The sequence below is a fragment of the Drosophila grimshawi genome, unplaced genomic scaffold, assembly GCF_018153295.1.
Source record: "Drosophila grimshawi isolate 15287-2541.00 unplaced genomic scaffold, ASM1815329v1 contig_848, whole genome shotgun sequence".
In the NCBI taxonomy this organism is placed as follows: domain Eukaryota; kingdom Metazoa; phylum Arthropoda; class Insecta; order Diptera; family Drosophilidae; genus Drosophila; species Drosophila grimshawi.
The window spans coordinates 7,943,431-7,966,350 of NW_025063692.1; the positions used below are offsets into that span (position 1 = coordinate 7,943,431).

Below are 22,920 nucleotides of genomic sequence, written 5' to 3' on the forward strand. Positions count from 1 at the left end.
CACTGTAAAGAAAAAAGTTTACATTAAAATAGAAATAACTTATTAAGTAGCACAATATTGTTTACACTAATTTTGTTATTTATCATATATATGTGTGTAAAACATATTTATATATATTATATATATATATATATATCCAGAAAGTTCCCTGAACTCTCTTGTTGTTGTCGCTGTTAACCTTAATTTGGCAAATCAGGCAATGCTATACATACATACATTTGTATATACATATATAAATATATTTTTTGTTCTTTTTTATGATTTTTGTGGACTTGGAAAACGAAAGGTAAAAAAAAAATTAAAAAGGAGACATCGTTCAGGCATCAGAAGTATCTAGCTTGTGTGTGTGTGTGTGTGTGTGTGTAGGTATTCAGTGTTGGCAAGCTGCTGCTGCCGTTCCTGCTGCATTCCAAATGTTGCCAGTTTTCCCACACAAACACAGAGCGAAATATTACCTTCTTGAAGAGAAACGAGTGTTGTTCTTTTTATACCCAGAACCCACCCACAGCCAGAGCTAGGGCTAGAGACTTTACATTTGAAATATAATTTCTCGTATACCACACAAAAATCCAGTTTAATAAATTTTATCGATAATTTCATCCGCTTTCGAGATATCGATGGACATTGATTAACGATGTGAATAAAATACACAATTTTCAAGCTATAGCTATCTAATTGGATATGAATATACCTGTCCGAATTTGCTCAAGATCGTATATACTTTGGTGCTGTGTAGCTTCCAGTCGAGCTCTCTTCATAGATGAATTCTTACTACTAGTTTTTCAGAGTGTAGAAAAAGAAATTGGCCCCATTGCCAGTGCCTAATGAACTAAATTTTCATTTCTTTTGCTCGCTCACGCCTTCCTTTTATCACCATCTCTCCCTCTCGCTTTTGGTCTCTTTACGTTTTCTGGTTGAGCTGATTCTGTGCCGCTGCCAGTGTTGCCAGATCTGGTTGTTAATGCGGCTCAGTTGGCCGCTCCTACTTTGCTGTTTATCTTTTGCCTCACAAAGGGGGGCCACATTAACCTCTTTGTTAATCATTTATAAACAAATGCAAATCAAATAAAATACACAGCCAGCAGCTGCCTGGAGGGATAAGCAGGTAACAGGTAACAGGCAAACCGGCAACCAGGTGAGCCAACTAAACTGAGCTGCTACTGAGCCCAGGCTGAAGCTGAAGGAGAGGCTGAGACTGAGACTGGCACTGTGACTGAGACTGAGGCAAAGCCTGAGCGAACGACTATGCAAATAAACAGTAGCCAACCAAATGAGCAGCGAATGGGAGGAAAGAAAAATATATACACACACCCACACCCACACACACCCGCACAGACAAAATAAACAGCAAAAAAATGGCGGGCAAAATGATTTTCCATAGATGGGACCGAGGAGAGTAAACCAAACTCAGTAAAAATTGTGCTCTACAATTTAAATCAATTTCTTAAAAGAAGAAACGTTTGCGACTTTAACGAAAATTCTGAAAATTTCCTACTTATTCCCACTATTTAGAGAAATGTTCCATCTTAAATATTATTTGAATGCTTGTGAAATATTCCTTAGCTTAAAAATATATCAGATTGAATATAGTATTTATGCCTTTGAAAATAAAACATTTTTTCCAATACTCAACCCACGCAGAGCTGTCCCATTTTTTGCTAGACAATCTCAATATGCTCAAATTCGATAAAAAAAAATTTAATTCAAATAAGTCAAATCAGCATGTAACACAAATTCAATAACTTGACATTTTATCCAAATAAAAGGATGCTACTAAAAATAAAATCAAAGGTGTGCAGAAAGCAAAGGTAGGTGAAATTGAATAGATGTGATCTACTGGCAAGTTGTGCAAAGTGTCGAAAATGTCTTAAAATATTATTCTTCAGCTACGACTTTCGGATATTTATGAGCAATAAAATGTAAATTTTTATGTTAAATTAAAGCTAAAGCAGTTTGTCAAAAATTTAACCAAATTTACAAGAAATTTTTGGCGAAAATAGATGGCACATTAACACTTAAATGAAAGCAATTTATATCCCTTTTCAAATTAAACTCAAATTAAGTCAATATGCGAAAACTTTTGATATTTGACTACCTTAGAGCTCCACCCCTCATTTCCAGTAAGTTTCTTTTTTCCATCGAGAGCTGAGGAGGAAGTGAAACTAAATGGAATTTGCACATAATTTGAAGCAATTTTCCACCCTTTATAATACACAAATCAAATCAGCTCTAGCTATAAAAAGTTGCCAGATATATTTTGAAGAGGTTTTCCATGAATATTTGCGACTCTCGTTTATAAATTTAAATAATCGCACCGACCCCGACCCCGCGTGCTCAACCAGCAGCTACCGTTAACTTTACAGGAGGCATTGCAAATTGCATTTTGAGCTGTCACGCGTAGCAATCTGCTTCCCATCTTCGTGGCTTTGCAGGACAGCAGGACAGCAGGACAGCACGTGGACGTGGACGAGGACGATGAGGAGTACAAGAACATGGACTAGGACATGGACATGGACTTAGACGTAGACATGGACTTGGCTTCCTTTGACTTGTTAAAAACTTTAATCAATGCTGAGAAGTAAATGGCGATAGCAAAGGGAAAAGGTGGGTGGTGGGGGCGTAAGGGGATAGGTGGTAAGGTCGTGGCAATTTCACAACTGCTTTCATATGCAAAAGATTCCAGTGGCGCTGGAGCGCATAATTAGTTTGGCCTATCTGTAAGCGCCTCGGTTTTAGATTCAGCTTTCATGTTGACTCTTCCTCTTCCTCTTTTTTTTTTTGTTACTTTTGTTGCTATCCTGTTGCTATCCCCTGCAACTAACTATTTAGCCCCCTGCTTTATGGATGTGTGGGAGTGGGGGTTGCGCTAGTTAAGTGCGTATTGTCAGGACTTTCGCATTTCCCTGGGCTTATGATATTTTAATTAATTATGTGCGCCAATATAGAAGACACTTGCTTGCTCTTTCCCGCACTCTCTCTCTCTCTCTCTTTCCGTTCTTACTTATTATTTGCTATATTTATATAGAATAAAAAGTAAAAATCATTTGTATTTTTGATCAAGAAAGATTTCATAAACCTTGAGTAGTTTTTAAGTTATTATATTTTTCTAATTACAAATAATTTTAAAGTGTTGAGACTAATTTGATGAATTGTGACAAGCATATAGAAAAGTATATACGCCTAAGTTAATGGTGATTTTATCGAAGTTCGATTCTTAATTCTGGTCAATTCCAATTTGTGCAAATTTTAATTTCCGAGAGGGCCCTGGACGGCATTGCAGATAATTGCCTGCCAGAAGCAAGCATCGTAGCCCGCCACGTTCTGTCACCTTATGCTCCCAATCCGATGGGCGGTCAGCCAGACATCAGCAGCAGCTATGTTTGACGCCTGTCAACGACACCCCTCACCACTCTTCTAACCACTCTTCCCGCACCCTACAGTCGTGCTCCTCGCTCTTGCTCCATGGTTTGTTTGTAAAAGCACTCAAACTGTCAAAATGGTGTGGGGCAACAACAACCTGCAACACAGCAGCAACAACTGTGTCAGTTAGTCAATAATATAATTTCTTATTACATTTTTTCGCTTCACACACACATACACACACACAAGCATACTTACTACACACTTATACATATAGATGAATATATATTTGTGCCCAGAGCCCATTGAAAATTGCTTAAAAAATAGTATAATGAAGTTGCGCAAAAGTATTTTTAACAGGCACAAGGAAGTTACTTCGAACCCATAAGCACATTTCATACCTAGAGAAGTTCTCATATACCACATACAAATCAAGTTTTTTCCACATTTTGTCGATAACTTTCTATCTAGGTCAAACTTGCTAAAAATTAAAAAAATAAAACTAAAAAACTTGAGTGCAGGGCATCTCTGAGTCGAGTTCTCTCGATTCGGGTATTCTATCTTGTTTTTTTTTTGGCATTGCGCTTTTATCACATTACTTTTAGCTGCCTTCCCAAACACTTTTTTTTATAGCTGCTGAAGCATTCGATATTGTTACACTTAAATGGTTAAGAGGTAGCAACAAAGAGAGAAAGAGAGACAGAGACAGAGACAGAGGGACGGAAAAAGATGAAGCGGAGCAGAAGCCAACGTTGTAGAAAGCTGCAAGCAGTGCAAAACTTGTATATATATATATATATATGTATGTATAATGCATAACCATATTGGAACTACAGTAAAAACTTTGCATCACAAAAAACTCTTAACAGCAATTTCTAATCATAAAAAAAATCGGTTTTGAAAATCTTTCAAGCTTGAAAATACGTTCGTTAATCGATTCTTCACAAAATAATCTTATAAAGAACTTCTACACAACTTATTATTAGATTCTTTTATTTTAAAGAATATTTCCCAAACAGTGAGTGATTGCTTAATCGAAATCAACAACAAATATATATAAAGGGTCGTAATAAATAAGATAAGTGCTAAATTTCATTTACTATTTACTCGAATGTGCCTTGCAATTGTAATCGGCACTGTAAAAGCCAAAATTAATCAGATTGAAATGAGTACTGAAAAAACAAAACAAAACAAACGAGTAGACAAAAATTAAAATAATTTTTGTAATTTTGGCCAACAGAATTTTGAAGCAGCTGGCAAAGTGGTAAGTGATAAGCGACAAGTGGCAACTGGCAAGTGGCAAGTGGCAAGGATATGTGAAATGTGACTACTTTCCGTGAACGTGTTAAAGTTCATGCTCATCCACTAACATTCCAGCTTGTCAGTGTATGTTCATACAGTCTTTAAGTTAAATTTTTGGAAAGATGATGCAGCCGGAGGGGAAACAATGCGGCCATACAGTTGCAGCAGCAACAACAAAAATACAACCACTTGCACCCGGATCAGATGGAATAATGGATATGGTTAGCCGTATGAGAGTAATGAAATTTTTCAATGTGATCCTTGCGCGACTCTGGCGACGACGTTGTTCTGAAGTTTGCGAGCTGAACGAACTGGTTCGCAAATATGAATCAAAGGTAAGCAAGAATCCCAAGTACGCCATCACAGATTATATACCCTTGCAGAATATAGACTTTGAATTTGCTCATACATATAAGCTATATGATATAGTAAAATCGGACATGTTGTTGCTGTTGCTGTTATTGTTATTGTCTTTGTCAAGTCTTGTGATTTTTGTTTGTAAATGTCCTAGTGTCTCATAGAGAGTGACACTGGGATAAGAATTCAAATTAAAGTAAGTTCTGTGTGCAATCTCGAATGCTGTTGAAAATTAGTTCAGTTTAGACTGATCGTTATGGCCCATTCCCAGATGGCACATGTCTCCTCTGCAAGTGTATAAGAAATAAGAAAATAACCAAAGACGAAGAACGAAATTCCGTCAATCCCCTTTTGTGCATTGGCAGATAAATAAAACGCACGACGAACTCATCAAGCGCAACAAGATGATCTGCCATGAGCAGCGACGATGCGGGCATTGGGAAACAGAGCTGCGTCGAGTCCAGGCCGTGTCGGATTTGAATATGCGCCGCTGTGTGACCATTGAGAAGGCGCTGAACGTGGCGTGCGGCCAGAGGTTGCACCTTAGTAAGGAACTGCAGGCCAAGACTCTGGAGTGCAACAATGCCTCAGATCTGCTCAACGAGAGCCGAACTGAGATGTTTCGTGAGCTGTCCAAGCATCGGGAGTGTGCCAAAGCATTGGCTGAGCAACAGCGACTCAATCGCTGGCTAGAGATAAGAAATGTCGAACTGGAGGATGAGGTGAGAAAAATGTGTATATATAATGACTCAATGCAACATACATCATGCCAGGGCTCAGTTTGGTTCGTCAAACCATATTTTTGAAAAGCAGATTATTAAGTTTGGGCTTAGTTTAGGGTCCGTTTCACGGTTTGAAAACAATTAGAATATAATCAGAATATAAACATAATTTTAAGCTTTAAAGGACTAATACCATTCGCAAAGTCTGCTGATAATATAACCTAATGTGGCTAAAACTCCTGAAATATCTAGACATACAATCTACACATCTATATCTATATTTGAGAGAAACTTAACTTAAAAAACATATTAATTCTATTGCATACTTTTACATATTATATAGCTGATGACACTCAAGGATCGGTTTCAGTCGCAGCATGATGATGTTTCCGTCGCTATGCATAAGAGTAAGTTGCAGCTGGATGATACATATGAGAGGCTCAAGGATTTTGAACAGCAACTAACCGAGTTTCAGCTGTAAGTCTTCTAAGCTAGGTACATATTTGAATTCCCCATGAGATGAACGATATGATAGGGGTAGTCCGTCCATTTTTAATGTTGTCTGGTCAAGGGCTCATTTGAGCATTCGAAACTTATATTTAGATTCAAGATGATTTATGAAAACAACGATAATCGTTTCTTGAAAATACAAATTGCTGAAGTGAGCTAAGTCTTAATGAAGAAAAAATATCGATAAAGCAGCGGTAATACAATCATTACATATCAAAAGTACTACTTTGTCGTATTTTTCACTATATATCCATTAATATAAGAAAGCAGTAATGTAAATTTGAAACTCAGTATAGCTGCTTTCTCTTTTTCTCTCTCTATCTCTTTCGCCACCTCTCGCTGCCAACAGCCAACATTTTCAACTGCTGAAGGAGATCCAGGAAGATGGCGTGTTCCAGGAGATGGATGAAATTGAACGCAAAATCGGAATAATGCCTTATGCAATATATTTTATCATCGTCGATCGTTGGCCGAATGCTAAGTTTATTCTGCATGAGATAATGGCCCGATTTTTGGTCTATATACTACATCATAACCCATTGCCCGTATCGACGATGCCAATTACGGTGGTTGGTGTTTTTTGTGGCGTCATTCTACTCTTCGGCGCTATGAAATGATTCGGTATGTGTATGTATCTATATATACATATGTATATGTGTATACATATATTTAAAGGTTCCTGTAAATTGAAATGGATGGCAGAATGTTCTAGTTGTCAGTTTTTTCTTACTTTCGTTTCTAGTTCGATTAAATTAAGTTTTGAAAGTATTTTCAAAATTGGTTTGTCAAATAGAAATTATCTAAATTGTCATCTGGACAAATTCGAATTTAGATGCGTGTGCGAATCCATCCGATAGACATACATTTATATACATATATGTATATAAATTATATTTTATTGTACAATACAGATAAAGCAGTACAATAAATCGAACTGTTGGTATTATTATTATTATTATGTCTTATTATTAATTCAATTTGTCTAATATTAATGATGAGTGGAAATGGGATGGGATGGGAATTAAGCTATATACACACATACATATATACGTTGCCAGCCACAAAAGCAAACACCTTCTGACATTTGCACAGCTCATTTGTCGAATTCAACTGAATCTAAATGAAATTGGCATTCTCATCAGCCTAATGCCAGTAAACAACAACAGCAGCAGCAACAACCATAAAATGTGAAAGGTGGAAAACCGCAGCGCGACTTTAATTAAACAAAATAGTTTGTAATGTAATTCAATATGCCGCATACTTGGTATACACACATATGTACATATATACGCGTGTATGTATGTATGTATGCGAGTAGCTTTATTTGCACACCTTGGGAGTATGCAGCTATCAACAAACAGCTGTCGACTACTGCATACATAGAATTCATTCTAGAGAATTCAATCCATATGCAAGTGGAGCTTATTGATTTATGCTGTATGAGAAGTATTACAACTTGTTGATCCCACTGTCATTATCATTGTCATGAAATGAAAATAATGCCATATCGTAAGAAGAAATGCTGAGTGAATTCTTATAAAATGTAATAATTATAAATCAAATACGTATTTGTGCACATAACTCTGGTCTCGCATCTATCATTGTCAATGATTATAAAAATAATTAATAGGGTATATCAAAGTCGAGCGTTTTCTTACACACATACACATACATACATACAAATATATAACCTGCTAAGCAGCTCGGCAAAAGTGCTTAAAAACCTCCACTCACTCAATTATAGTAAGTAGCTTATTTGCTCGCAGTTTGAGTAGCACTGTGCTAAGCACATACACACAAACACACACACACTTACCTGCGAGGCACACACTCTCTCTCTCTCTCCCTCTCTCTATATATATGTTTTCATATATATGTATATATATATATATATATATATGACGCTTATGCGGCTGGCTGCTTTTTAAGCAATTGACACCTGCTTGTTGTTGTTATTTTTGTAATTGCTATACCAGCGTATTTGTTGCATTTTGGTCTTAGACACAAGCACAAACACGAGAAAAAAAAGTGTATGAAACGCGTTTGGAGATCAGCTCGAACAATGAGCAATTACATGCGCTTGTATGTGTTTCGCGAGTACGCAAGTGTGCGTAACAAATAACCACTAATTCTTCTATGCTATTTTATTTAGCGCTGCCAAACAATCGAAACCGAAACACGTTGCCGTCGTCGCCGTGACGCGGCTTCTTCTTTTTTTGCTTTTTTTTTGTTCTTTTTGTGTTTTTGTTGTGTTTATCAAAGCAATGCGGGCACGAGTGCGAGCAGGCTAACGGGAAAAGCTCAGCCAAACAACTGACCGGCTGAGAGCGCGCCAACGGATATGCACGCTTTGCAGTTGCTGTCGCCGTCGCCGCCACCGTCGCCGTCACCGTCATCATCGCCACCGTTCGTTTATCAAAGCACAAAAAGCAGCACAGCACATCGTAGAGAGTAAAAGTGGGAGTGAGAGTGGTGACTATGCGAGAGGGCATTAACGTTTGCGTGGGTGCTGATCGAGAGCAGAGAGTGCAAATATGTTAATTGTGCTCCCGCTCGCACTCTTCTATGTGCATGTATATTTCGCTGAGATTGTATGGGTGTGTGTGTGTGCAATGAGTGTGCGGTCGCTGTTATAGCGGCAATTGTTTGTTATTGTTGCTTTATTGCACAATCTTCCCATTAAACTGCAAACAAACAAAAAACGAAAAAAAAAAGGAAAATAGAAACCAGAAGGTATTTCCGATCACCCTACAGCATTCTACAAATTGTATTAAATGAATAATTCGACTTAATTTAACTAACTGTTGATGATTTTTCTTAAATAAATGTATGCTTATCTGAAATATATGTGACGTCATTCTAGTATATGCAATACAATTAGTAATAACAATTGATTTAATTAATTTGTTTGATTTAAATAACAAAAATATAAACTACTATTTTTTCGCCACATTCTCCATATTCTCTTCAGGTATCTTAAATTCGAAAGAGTATATCGAAATCAACGATCAATGGGCGTTTTGCCACTGATTTTGGCTGCGTTTGTCGGAGAAAAGGAAACAAGTGGCTGTGATAAACTGCCCAATGCTTCTCAAAGATTACACTTTGAGAATGTAGAGAGAGAGATAGAGAGCGAGAGAGTGAGAAAGCGAGAGAGAGAGAGAGAGAGAGAAAGCGAGAGAGAGAGAGAGAAAGTGTTTGTGATTTTGATACTCTTGTAGAAGATATTTCCACTTTTTTGTGAAATTTGTTACGCATTGATCGAGATGTCTCCGTCTCCATAAAGTAATTATATATATAAACTAATCCTCAGTTTTCAGGTCAAGTTTTGTCAAATGTTGTCATTTAGATGCAATTGGGAACAATTGGTCGGACGATGAGCTTTTGTATGAACAACTTTTTTGTTTTGTTCCGCAACAAAAACCATCGAGATTTTACTACTCTTTCAAAAAGCTTCCATAGAAACAAGTGGTCTGCAAGGGTATGCATATCTCGGCGTGCCTAAATAGCCGTTTCTTATTTTCTGTTTCTGTTATTGTATAATTTACTCTACACATACATACGTATACATATGTACATACATATGTGCTTTGTGCGTTGAGACTTCTCTTCTCTTCTTCGCCAACTTCTCACACTTCTGTTGTGTTTGCGTCGGCCTGCACGTAAATAAATTTCCTCTAATTTAATATTTTGTTTACATTATTTATTCATTTACTTATGTATCTCATGTGTCGCTCGCCCCGACTCCCTTCTCGCACCATGCCTTCTGTCTCAGCCTCTCTCTATGCCTCAGTGCCTCAGACTCTCTGCCGACACATTTGTTTATTTACGTGTTTCACCCCCACGCGGCGCTGTCGCATTCCCTGCTGTCGTCGCTGCTTTCATCTCTGCTCTCTTACTCTCAACCACTCTCTTGAGCAGAGCAATCAGGATGCGACTGATATTGCATAAAAGAGAGAGAGAGAGAGAGAGAGAGGGAGAGAGAGAGAGGGAGAGAGAGAGAGGGAGAGAGAGAGAGAGAGAGAGGGAGAGAGAGAGAGAGAGAGAGAGAGCTAGAGATAAGGAGTGTGAGAAAATTAATAGGAAACCGATCTCAAATAAGTCGTTAGGTTTGGTACAGTTAAAAAAAAACAAGACACCTATCATCAGTTCATTGAACTAATTTATGTGTGCAAGCAGTCTCAAGTAGCTATAAGATCTGCAGAAATTAGTCGAAGCTCGGCCATTTTTTGCACACATTTTGATTCATTATAAACGCTTCATACAAAATATTATTGAGATAATCTGCTACTCTTTTGGGAGGAGCTTCTGAGAATTTGTGGTTACTAAAATAAAAATGAAATAAAGAATTAAATATTTACTTTGTGCATTAAGATGAGTGTAATCTACATATACATTCTTATCTAAATTACTACTCAATTTACTTGTTAATGTTTGCAATTTGAAACCTGAGGCAACCTGCTTCTTTTTTCATAACTCCCTTATGTTTGATGCATCTGAATCATTTTATGGAAGTTGAATCAAATCTGGGGTCTGGTCTACAAATTATTATTAAAAAATTGAAAAATAATTCCGATGTAATCATTCAAAGTCAAATTTTGATTGAAAGAACGGTGTTGTGTTCCAAAATACAGATTTCAAATAGGCAAATCTTCAATTCGAAACGAAACGAGAAAGGTGACGATGTTCAGGACATAACGGGAAATAACATCAAATGTCGAAATTAAAGTCAAAACAAGGTTAGAATCGGAACGCAGCAAATGCAACGGTAAATGTGTGTAAATGTAACTGTGAATTTTGCGTGGGCGCATGGCCAAGGGCGCCGAGTGGTGACGCAGAGGGATGGCAGGGGGAGAAGGGCGAGGGGCGATGTGTTGTTGGCAGTTGCCGAACTGTTTAATTAGTTGTTTTTGCGATGCAGTGTGAAGCGCCCAAAAGCGCGCAGCAAAATCATGAATTGCTGCATTCTTACACACACATACAGACATTGAGCGAGACTTAACACTAACACACTAGACACACACACACACACCGCAGCAGCAGAGAGATTTACAGAGCATGGATAAGATACTGAAAGAGAGAGCGCATAAGCTGGAATTGTATGCAATGCAAATATACATATACATATGTATATATTTTTTTTTTGTGAATGCTTACCGCTGTCGACGCTGACGCTGATGCTGACTTTGGCGTCAGCTGCGCTGCTTCGAAATGTATGTATGAATTCTGTCTGTGATTTGTTGTTGTTCTTTCTGTTTGTTGTTTATATTTTCGTTTGTTTTTGTTTTTCTCTGCACTCAAAAATTTTTCACGTTTAGCATTTTTGTTTTTGTTATTGTTGCTGTAATCACTTGAAAAAATTGCAAACAAAAAAAATACATGTAGAAAAATGCCAGAGTTAGCAAGAAAAAGTTGTTTTATTTACACGCATGTAAAAAGTGTTTCTGCTTTTGTTTTTAATCACAAGAACAGCAACTCTGAGAACGAGCAGCGCCGCTCGTTTGTTATTGTTTATTTTTTCATTCTTTTTTGTTATTACAGGATTAGGCAGGAAAAATGCGCGTGCTTTAAGTTTTTTTGCTGTTGTTGTGCTGTTGTATGTTTTAACTTTTTCTTACTTCTTCTGTCTACTTTACTGTTTACTGGTCACTTTATTGCAAGAGTGCTGCGAGCTCTGCATCCGCCTCGTTTGAGTGTCGTTGGTGAACTGAACTTGCGTTTATTTACACGATGACGTTGTCGTAAGCGAACGAGCTTTAGCTTCAGCTTCAGCCCCATGCGAGCACACAAAAAAGCTCTACAAGTGCGACGACGACAGCAGCAGTGGCAGCAGCTGAACAATTTATGTGTTGTGCTTGCTGCTGCGTCTCACACTCGCGCCCAGCCCATTAAGGCTGCACTACTAATACAAACTTTACATTCAATAATATATTGATAAATTTGATTACAAAAATTCGTTTGTTAATGATCATTTTTTGGGATGGTTTGTTTTTAATTATTGAACATTCATTCAATAATAAAGTAAAAAATTTTAAGAGCAGAGCTAAAAACAAAATAAAATATAAAACAGTTTTCAACCATCGTTCTCTCTACTTCGTCAGACTGCATTGTGGCGTTAGCTTTCATGTCTCTATGTATTTGTGCGTGTGTGGGTGTGTGTGTGTAGAGTTGCTTGTGTTTTTGTTTGGTTTCCAAAGCTGGTGCTGGGCCAAAGCTTGGTTGCGTTCAAGGCATGGCCGGCACAGGTGCGAGCGAGATGCGGCACGTGCTCTTCCGACACATGGTAGTGTTGGGTAACGAGTAAAAGCACGTGAGCTGCTTGCACAGCGCATAACGGCAAAAGTTTACCGCTATTACAGCTGATAGAAGATAATGCCTCATGCTCGCTTATAAAACAGTTATGGATCAACTTCGATTCGTTTATTTTGCTCTTGTTGCTTATGCTCTGTTTGTTGACCTTACACCAAAGCAACGCAACGCAGCGCAAAGCAAAGCGACGCAGGCAAGCATCGTTAATACCGTTAACGTTGCCGTTACAGTTACAGATAGCGTCGGCCGGATTACACATTTAAGCTTTTGTGCCAATTGGCGTCATTGTTTGAGGTTTTGCGTGTGTATGTGTTGCCCGAAGTGTGTGCACGTGTGTCCTTCTGTGTGTCGCTTTTGACCCTGACAATGAGCGCCCTGCTGCGGCATTACTTGCTATGTATTCATTTAATTTAATTTGTATCAGCTTAAGCTATTTAACGAACAGCGCAAAAAAAAAACGGAAACGGAAAGGAAACAAAATACACTGCCAGAATATACATATATATAAATATACCTACATGTGTACTTGTAGATATGTATTTTGGGCTTATTTGTTGTCTAGTCTCAGCCTCATTGCTTAATGGCATTGACAATGGAAGGTACAGGGGTAGGGAATGGGGGACAAAGTCCTCGCTTTTGTTTTGCTTTTGTGGTGCTTTGAGTGTAACGCTAATTTGAGCCTTAAGTGGATTAATTTTGCTTTTCTGAAGGGGCTTCAGGGACACGCGAGTGCACATGGCTTACATCTTTGCAGGAAAGTTCGCCAGATTAATGGTGCAAGCTCAAGGTAACAACAAATCCAAAGCCAGCAATTAAATAGGAAACATTTTTTTTTTGATTTGCGCGCGCAACACTTCGCTATACAGTGCACGTTGTACAATCGATAACACATGCGACCGATTAGTCTCAGATGCGTGTATTATTTCGTAAGCTACTTTCTATTCTGACTTAGAGCTTGACTTGAATTAAAAAGTAATTTATTTACCTAACAGCGCAAAATTAAAGCATATTTATATTTACTCACTGTAGTAATAAGCGCCAACATTTCAAAACAAAGTCAATCATTTTTAAATTACGCGCGCAGTGCGATAACGGCTGTTACACGCAATCAATACAATTGGTTTTTTATTGTGCGGCTTATCGATAACAAGTAAGCTCGATTCTTTTTCGGTATCAGCTGTTATGGCATTTTTTAGTGATTTGTTGCAGTCGGCTTGCACAACCATTTTCAGCAGTTTTACAAAATAACTTTAAAGACATAAGCTGCAAAAAAATGCGCCTAACAAATGTCCTGTTTAAGAAAGTAAAGAGCAAGTAAGTGAATGCTTGTAAATCTAATTAGATTTCCATACACGATAATATTGATTTGCAGACGCATCATGGTTGTGCTGGAAAGCGTGGTCAGCGGCCATAAATTTAATGCATTTCGTGAGCGATTAGCGGAAAAACTGGAAGTAATACGCTTTGATCCATATAGTAAGTAACAAACCCCTTAATAGTTCTCATTAATATTATTATTATTGTACCTTTGCAGTACAACAGGATAGCTTATACCGCGAACGCAAGAGAATTCGCAGCGCTTAAGGAAAACGAGAGAAACAACAACCATTCAGCTATAATCGTTTCCCTCTTGTGGCCCTTTCCTATGCTGTAGTCTATGTCAAATAAATCTTATGTATGCTGCTTATAAGCTAAATGAAATGATGCCCAAATGTTGAGTTCCATTTTTGATGGCAAAATGTATTTTACTATACATTTAAGCTGCAAAAAAGTTGTAACTTTTGTCTTTACTTTATAACATTAGCTGTTTCCAACCAGAAGATTTCTTAGATAATACTTTTTGGCTGGCAACTGGAAGAGAAAGATACTTTCATTCAGACATTGTTAAATAGGAATAGGATAACCTGATTTGTAGGCTAAAGTAAAATGTATGACCATCAGTTATGCATAGATTGGAAGAGATATGTGATTGGTCTGACTTCTTCTGATCGGAAAATGTGACCTGTTCACTCTGAATGTTAATGATAGTCAATTGTTTGGTTTAATAAGTGACCTTAGGCCTAGCTTTATTTGAATATAATTATCGTGTTTTCAACTTTTTTGCTGCAAGTCCCAAAAGGGATCTTAATCACTTAATGGCTGAACAACCGATAGACACACAGACACAGATGATAATGCAAAGGGAATACAGGAATTCATAGAAGAGGTGGATGTGTGTGTGGTGCATGAATGGGAAATATATATATATGAATTAATTCTTTTTAAATGGCTCCTCGGTAATCAGCAGTCCACGCTCCCAGAGACCTGTGGCGGTATCCAAGCAATGCTCCACATTGGGCAGCGGCAATGAACTGATGCTCACATATTTGGGATAGCTGTTAATTAGCATCTTAATGGCATTCGCCTCCACTCGGTCGATCTCCATGAAGTTCGCCTCGTATTTGCAATACTCGAGAGCATTGTCCACGTAGTAGTAGAGACGGAGGCTGTTTTCCTCTTGGGCAACGAGTCGTACGATATTTTGGCGCAATAGACGGATTTTGGTCTGTTCCGTTAGGTCATAGTCGCAACGGCAGTTGCCATGCTTATCCTTTTTGTTGCGCGATCCGAAGACGGTGCGTTTCTTCTCCGAAGATGCAATGCGTGGCGGCAGCGCCTCATGCTGGAAACGAATTGCCAGCTGATCGACAGCGGCATCGATCTGTGACGCAGTGGGTGCTAAATATTTGCTGAATAGACTTTGGGTGTGCGTGATTAGATCGCTGCGTTCCTTCGTCTTTTTGTCGCCATGAACCATTCCCAGATGATGCCACGTTCCTAACGGCAAACCACGACGCATATCCAAATTATGCTTAATGGCGTTCTGGAGGACGGCGGGCATGAGGGCCTCCATAAGATTGGCATACGATTGCTGCTGATAGACGCTCAAGGTGATGTGCAGCGAATGATGCTGCTGCTCCGTCACAGCCTGATGGACACAGCCACGAGGGAAATAGAGTAGGTCCCCGGCCTCCAGTACCTCATCGAAAATGGGCTTGGATAGCTGCTGCTGTTTCAGGTTTCCCGATGAGGTGCGTGCAAGGACATCATTGGGACTGGGCGCATCATATAAGCGCCAACGTTTGCGTCCCTCCACCTGCAAAACGAATGCCTCAATGTCATCATAGTGTGGCGCGAATCCTTGACTATTCGGTGGCGTCAAATATACATTGGCGCCGACCAAGCAATGGAAATGCTCCTGCAGCGCCGCGCAAACGCCACGTAATCCCTTCAAATAGGTGCTGGGATTCAGGATGCGAACGCTGCAACCATCGCTGTAGTGGCCCCAAACAGTGGGCGGCATTGCGCGTCCATCAGGATTATGGGTTTGACGCACCCCATCCTTGTAGCTGGTCACATCAATGTTTGTGGTGAATTCCAGATGATTCTCGATCAGCATCTCATCAATCATTTCAAAGGATACCAGATCGGAGTACAAATCTTTACGCTTGCGCTTCACCTGACAAGCCTTGCTTTCCCAATAGCGACTGAAAAAATCATCGAGACTTAATGGATCGAGGAGCGCGCCTAAAACACATATGCCCCTCTCAACACTGTCCTCAACTCCGCCATTTTGGACTGACTCGACTTTTGCTTTCGGCTCTTGTTTCACCACTGCCACACCTTTGCCAGCGGCGGCCATCTTTTTTGGCAAGGGACAAGATTTGCGTTTCTCAGCTGTTGCTTTGCTGGGCATCGCAGATGACTTGATGGCAGCAGCATTGCCAGAAAGACGCAGCAGTGGGCAAGAAGGAGCTGCTGCTGGTGCTGATTTCCGTGAGCCCTTCTTCGACAGCTCCTTTCCTTCCTTTTGCTCTTGTGGTTGCAACTTTTGCTGTTTGACAGCCGGCGACTTGTTGTTGTTGTCGTCCATATCACCAGTGCTGCGCTTCTTTGGCGTCCGACTGGAAGTAGCAGCGGGTGGAGAATTTTCAGTGTTGCTACTGCCGCTGCTAGCAGAACAGGAGCAGGATCCGGAAGGACTGTTCAAAGTATACTCCTCAAATTCCTCGCCACTGCTCAGTTCGCTACCATAATCATCTTCATTGCTGCTGTGAGAGAGTTCCTCATTATCTTCGTCCTCATCGTAGCTGCTGTCGCTGGAATAGTCGTCAACGCTCTCGTCAGCCATTTTTGCAACTGAATTGGTTGCGCTGTCTTTCGTGGTCTGTGCCTTAGCGTTACCTTTGACGCCATTTGCTTTTGCTTTTCCTTTTGCACCGTTATTTTGCTTAACTGCACTTATTTTTGCTGGTGTACTAGTGGCCAAACTGTAAATGTTTGCCGCTTTCTGCTTTTGGCGATTCTGTTTTGTCGTCTTCTTTGCTGGTTTTTTGGCGGTTTTCTTCATGCCGTAGGCTACATACGCCGACATCTCGTCCATGTTTTTTTGCTTGGCGTGGGCGAAATAAAAGAAAATAAATGACCTAAACTATTTTCTGCGCGAAAGCCCTACACGTGCTCCTTCAACCAGACGGCATAAAAAGATAGAATGTCGCATCGATATCGATAACGCATATCGCAAAGACCAAAAATCGAATTCTACATTTTAGAATGCCCATTATACAAATGTAAACAGGCTGAAGTGCTAATATCGTGTGTGGGCTCCACGATAGTCATCGTTTCATCGATAGATTTCAGTGCTGTGTAGCACTTGCGTATGCACTATCGATAAGCGTTTGCCGGCGTTTCTTGTTTAGTTTTGTTTACTTGTGAAATTGTTGCGCCATGTCGGAGCCAGAGCTGGAGCCCGAAAACACGACGATAACTGAGGAGACAGTGCCCACCGTTGAGACAGGAACAGAGCCAAGCCCATTGCCGGAGTCTAGCAATGGATTGGCGGATGAGGACTTGGCTAACTTGGTGACAGCCGAGGAATATTTACTGCGCAAAGATGTCCAGCTGTTGGAATATGAAAAGCAAATGTTTCTCGATCTCGTGCACACAGATGGACTGCTTGTCTCTGCCAAGTAAGCGACAGAGAGAGTGAGAGAGGAAGCGTTATCTTAATCATCTTAATCTGTGCAGAGGTTTAGGCTATGAGCGCGTCCTGATGCACATTTTGAAGGTGTACAGCGATACTGGGAATCTGCTGCTGGTTGTCAACAGTTCCGATTGGGAGGAGCAGTACTACAAGTCCAAGCTGGATGCCAAATATGTGCACGAGGTGGCAAATACGGCCACCGAACGGTACGGCGATACACCAAGAAAAAGTAAAAACAACAAAAATAAAAACCAAACGAAATTCTTTATCTTCTCACAGTGAACGCGTCTATCTGGAGGGGGGATTGCAGTTTATTAGTACACGGATTTTGGTGGTTGATCTGCTCAAGCAGCGGATACCGATTGAGCTGATAACGGGAATTATTGTGCTGCGATCGCACAGCATCATTGAGAGCTGCCAGGAGGCGTTCGCATTGCGTTTGTTTCGTCAGCGCAATAAGACGGGCTTCATCAAGGCCTTCTCGAGCAGTCCGGAGGCATTCACCATTGGCTATGCGCACATCGAGCGCACCATGCGCAATCTGTTTGTGAAACACTTGTACATTTGGCCGCGTTTCCATGCCACAGTGCGTAGTGCACTGCATCCGTGGCAGGCGCAAACCATTGAGCTTCATGTGCCGCTCACGACACGAATGAGCTCGCTTCAAACCCATATACTGGACATCATGAATTTTCTGGTGCGCGAAATTAAGCGAATCAATCGCACCGTCGACATGGAGGCGGTCACCGTTGAGAATTGTGTGACCAAGAAGTTCCATAAGATCCTGCAGGCGCAGCTCGACTGCATCTGGCATCAGCTTAACTCGCAAACGAAGCTCATTGTGGCCGATTTGAAGATTCTGCGCAGTCTCATGATGTCCGTTGAGTAGAATTCTAAACTAAAATATGTATATATATTTTTGTTCTGTACTTGAATATTGTTTGGTATAGTTCCACGATGTACCATGATGCAGTGAGTTCATATGCTTTGATCAAACGCTATCGCAGCACAGAGTACGCCATCAGCAACTCCGGCTGGACACTGCTCGATGCCGCCGAACAAATCTTTACGCTCTCCAAGCAACGCGTCTACAATGCCCAAAATGGTGAGCAAGCCTAAAGAATCAAGAATCAGTGAGTTCTTCCAAACATATATATGCAACTTGTGTGTTCTCCAAGGTGTTGCTGTATGTTGTTATTTATATATATATAAAGCATAATTTTATTCGCACAGAATTCGAACCGGAACAGTGTCCCAAATGGCAGCCACTCAGCGAGCTGCTTACCAAGGATATACCCGGCGATATGCGACGTCGCCGTGGCGCTGATCATCTGGAGCCACCGAAGGTGTTGATTCTCTGTCAGGATGCGCGCACTTGCTACCAGCTGAAGCAGTATCTGACGCAGGGCAGCGCACGCTATCTGCTGCAGCAGGCAATGCGGCACGAGGTGCTCGTGGGCAAGCTGAGCGAGGCGCTGGCCAAGGACAGTCAAACGACAGCAATGGCAGAGGACACCGGTCACAACCAAACGGATGTGGCGAAAACGGAAGTGAAAACAGAGCCGGATGTAGCACAACATTCTTTGGATGAGCTCTCACAGTTGCTAAGCGAAACGGATGCAGAGGCGCAATTGATGCAACAGCAACAGCAGCATCTCTTCGAGGAGAGCTACATGCTGACAATGACGCAGCCCATATTATTGCCCACAAGCGAACCCGATCCGAATGCCTCAATTTTTGAGATAATACCAGAGTTGGAGCAGTTCGATGTTTCAGCGGCATTGGCTGCACATCGGCAGCCCTGCATTTGTCTGCAGACATTCAAGACGGAGCGTGAGGGCGCCATGGCCCTGGAGCACATGCTCGATCAGCTGCAGCCCCATTATGTTGTCATGTATAATACGAATGTGACGGCCATTCGGCAGCTGGAGGTCTTTGAGGCACGACGCCGTCTGCCACCAGCCGAACGCATGCGAATCTATTTTCTAATCCATGCACGCACCGTCGAGGAGCAATCCTATTTAACCAGTCTGCGTCGCGAGAAGTCCGCCTTCGAACTGATCATCGACACAAAGAGCGTGAGTAAAGCCTAAAATCCATTGTCGGATTAACTGGTGACAAGAGGGGGAAACGGAAGAGTTGCATTTTGAAATCTTTGGAAAGTGGGTAAAAATAAATTAAGCAAAAAATTCAAAATTGAATCCAAAGGACAAATCAAAAACACAATTGTCATTTGAAAGTCCTTGTCAAAATTGTTAGAGCTATAGTCTGGAATAATTGTATTCGAAATTTTAGATATCGAATTTATAGTGAAACGTATTCATATATATATATCTATACCAGATATCTATATTCCAATGTTTATCATTTTCCAGAAAATGGTTATACCCGAGTATCAAGATGGCAAAACGGACGAAGCCTTTGTGCTGTACAAGAGCTACGAGGATGAGGATGCAAATTCCGCAAATGCGAACGCAAAGACTCGGCAGGGCGCCACAATGGGCGTGGCATTGAACGCTGCTCGCGTAACACCCAAAGTGATTGTGGATATGCGTGAATTTCGATCGGATTTGCCATGCCTGATCCATCGTCGTGGATTGGAGGTGCTGCCGGTGACAATAACTATCGGTGACTATATACTAACGCCCGATATATGCGTTGAGCGTAAATCTATATCGGATCTGATTGGTTCACTCAACTCGGGTCGCCTATACAATCAGTGTGTCCAAATGCAACGCTACTATGCGAAGCCCATCCTACTGATTGAATTCGATCAGAATCGTCCGTTCCATTTGCAGGGCAAATTTATGCTCTCACAGCAGACGACGGCGACCAATGCGGATATCGTACAGAAACTGCAGCTGCTCACACTCCATTTTCCCAAGCTGCGTCTGATCTGGTCACCCAGTCCGTATGCGACGGCTCAGCTGTTTGAGGAGCTTAAATTGGGCAAATCAGAACCGGATGCCCAGGTGGCCGCCGCCGTGGGCAGCGAGGAATCTAGTGCGGCCGCTAGCAGCGAACAGCTGCAGTATAACAATGCCATTCATGATTTTTTGCTACGTCTGCCTGGCGTGCATACGAGAAATGTCCATGGAGTGCTCCGCAAGGGCGGCAGTCTGCGTCAGTTGCTGCAGCGCACTCAGGCGGAGCTCTCGGATCTGCTGCAGTCACAGGAGAGCGGCAAGCTGCTCTGGGACATACTGCATGTGGCCCATCTGCCCGAAAAGGATGAGGTTGCCGGCTCTACGGCTTTGCTGGTCGCCAGCAAACAATTTACCAGCGGCTCCCACAATCGCTTCCGCAAAGCCGCCGGCGAAGCCAGACGCGGCAGACGTTGAACGCATGGATGAGGAATGAGCAGGTAAACAAGATAGTTCCTTGCCGCACATTAAATACTCTTACAGACATCTATTCTATATTCATTCGGAACATTTACCAGAAACACCATTTTTTTTTCTTCTTAGCATCAAAGAAGAGTATTTCAAACAAGAAACCAACTTTTGATGTTAACAATATAACGATGATCCTATATGTATATATATGTATATATAAATGTCTCCATGAAAGATGAATGCCACTCTGGCAAGGGTATACAAATTATGAAAACACACAACACAGAAACAACACTTAACGTTTCAATTAACTTTGATGACAGCAGCAAGCAGCAGCAGCAGCAGCAGCCGTATAGAGGAAGGTGGAAGGCAATTGTCTGGCCAATGGGAGCAGCTGCAAATGCTGCTGGACACACTGTTGACCCATGGCAGACAGCCAGTGGGATTGGAACAGCGAGCGACAGTAAAATCAATTCGAATGCATTTTTAATGTCGTTTGGCAGCAACCCCAACATCAGCGACAACTCTACACAAACAACTGAACTGAACCCAACTGACTCATTTCAACGGCTCCCCAGCGTACAGCACATAAATGTTTATAAAGCATTATTTATTGTCCCATTTTAAAGCACAATTCCAGTTAAATTCAACCAATTTTCATATTCATGTTCATATGCGTTTCATATTAATTATCTCATCTATTCGGGTTTTTTTTATTGCTCATAAAATTCCTATATTATATTTATATATATATATATATTGTTATATTGACAAGCAAACTCAATTAGTTGTTGCAGCTTGCTTGTCTCGAAATTGTAATGAAATGATAAATGATTACAAATCCACAATAACAACAAATAACTTGGAATATATTCGTATTTTTACTGTAGACAGCACATGAGTCGATGCCATTCGGATAGGACTATTACATCGGGTTACTATATCATATAGCTACCATAAAAACAATATATCGAAACTGGGGTTCTTAAATGAAAAAACCTTTTCTGTAGAACAAGATACTTAAACGAAAAATACTCAATACAAAATTATCAATACAACTCAATTATTTAAAATAATTTATATACTTACCGGTCTATGGACAGGACACTGTAGACTAAGAATTCGCCTAACTAAATTAGGTATATATTGTAACGATCTGTGCAGGTTTTGTGAAAGAAAGGAGGAGTCCTCAATGCACTTCCCAGCAGAATGTGTCGCGTTAACTAGTAGAAGAAGATGCGGCATTCTAGGGATGCATGCTATGAATTTCAGAGACATGGAAGACCTCAATCCCCTCAACAAAGATTCTCACATGCGTGGGAACTGGGGCTGATGGAAGAGCTAGGAAGAGGGGGGCACAATAGATCGAGTAGGTCGCGGTGCAATCCACCCGCTCCATAATTAGAAATAGTAATAAAAGCTTATAAAACTATTGTGATAGCAATTTTCATATTTGTATATCATATATAGCTATATCATATACAATAAAAATACTTGAAAAATATGGTAAATAGATGTAGAGTTTTCAAAAAGATCAATCTTGTTTGACTTTGTTTAAGTGTGCTTTTGTGAATGTTTTTTTTTGTTGTTTTATTTTGAACTTGCATAAAGGTTTGCTGATGTTGTTGTTGTTGCTGTTGCCATCGATGTTTGTTGTTTTTGATGAATGGCAATGGATTTGGTGCCGTGGGGCGAATATCAAAGCATTTTTGCCAATCGCTGCGCTTTGATGGACACCGTCAAAATCGCTCTCCCCGCCCCCAACTTACATTGAGCGAAATCTGGTGTGGAATAATTAATTATGTGCAATTCGCACTTAAGAAGAAACATAGTGATTTACTTTAAAGAAATAAGAAAAATATGACTAGAATCAAGTACAAAATACTCAGCACAAGTTGGAAATGTTGGGTTGGAAATTGTCGATTTTTGTTCTCAGTGTATATCTGTTTGTGATCCATTCCAGTTACAGTCGAAAAATGGTCGAAACAAACAACTGGCCTGA

At 40.5% G+C, this 22,920-nt stretch overlaps 4 protein-coding genes across 4 annotated transcripts; 3 read left to right on the forward strand and 1 right to left on the reverse strand.

The window, feature by feature from the left end:
- Positions 1-4,588: 4,588 nt before the first annotated feature.
- LOC6565598 (coiled-coil domain-containing protein 18) lies at positions 4,589-7,159 on the forward strand. The gene is made up of 5 exons (XM_001992250.2): positions 4,589-4,624; positions 4,785-4,997; positions 5,385-5,741; positions 6,085-6,218; positions 6,601-7,159. The coding sequence occupies exons 2-5, from the start codon at positions 4,785-4,787 to the stop codon at positions 6,866-6,868; spliced, it is 972 nt and encodes a 323-aa protein (XP_001992286.2). The 5' UTR covers positions 4,589-4,624; the 3' UTR covers positions 6,869-7,159.
- Positions 7,160-13,790: 6,631 nt separating this feature from the next.
- On the forward strand, positions 13,791-14,261 carry LOC6565599 (39S ribosomal protein L33, mitochondrial). Its single transcript, XM_001992251.3, has 3 exons — positions 13,791-13,874; positions 13,933-14,036; positions 14,095-14,261. The coding sequence occupies exons 1-3, from the start codon at positions 13,834-13,836 to the stop codon at positions 14,142-14,144; spliced, it is 195 nt and encodes a 64-aa protein (XP_001992287.1). The 5' UTR covers positions 13,791-13,833; the 3' UTR covers positions 14,145-14,261.
- Positions 14,262-14,595: 334 nt separating this feature from the next.
- LOC6565600 (bifunctional lysine-specific demethylase and histidyl-hydroxylase NO66) lies at positions 14,596-17,088 on the reverse strand. The gene has a single exon (XM_001992252.2). The coding sequence runs from the start codon at positions 16,981-16,983 to the stop codon at positions 14,812-14,814; it is 2,172 nt and encodes a 723-aa protein (XP_001992288.1). The 5' UTR covers positions 16,984-17,088; the 3' UTR covers positions 14,596-14,811.
- Positions 17,089-17,280: 192 nt separating this feature from the next.
- On the forward strand, positions 17,281-21,786 carry LOC6565601 (DNA repair endonuclease XPF). The gene is made up of 7 exons (XM_001992253.2): positions 17,281-17,569; positions 17,628-17,789; positions 17,863-18,459; positions 18,534-18,688; positions 18,817-19,661; positions 19,959-20,947; positions 21,051-21,786. Exons 1-6 carry the CDS (start codon positions 17,328-17,330, stop codon positions 20,922-20,924), a joined length of 2,967 nt encoding a protein of 988 aa, XP_001992289.1. The 5' UTR covers positions 17,281-17,327; the 3' UTR covers positions 20,925-20,947; positions 21,051-21,786.
- The last annotated feature ends 1,134 nt before the right edge of the window (positions 21,787-22,920 follow it).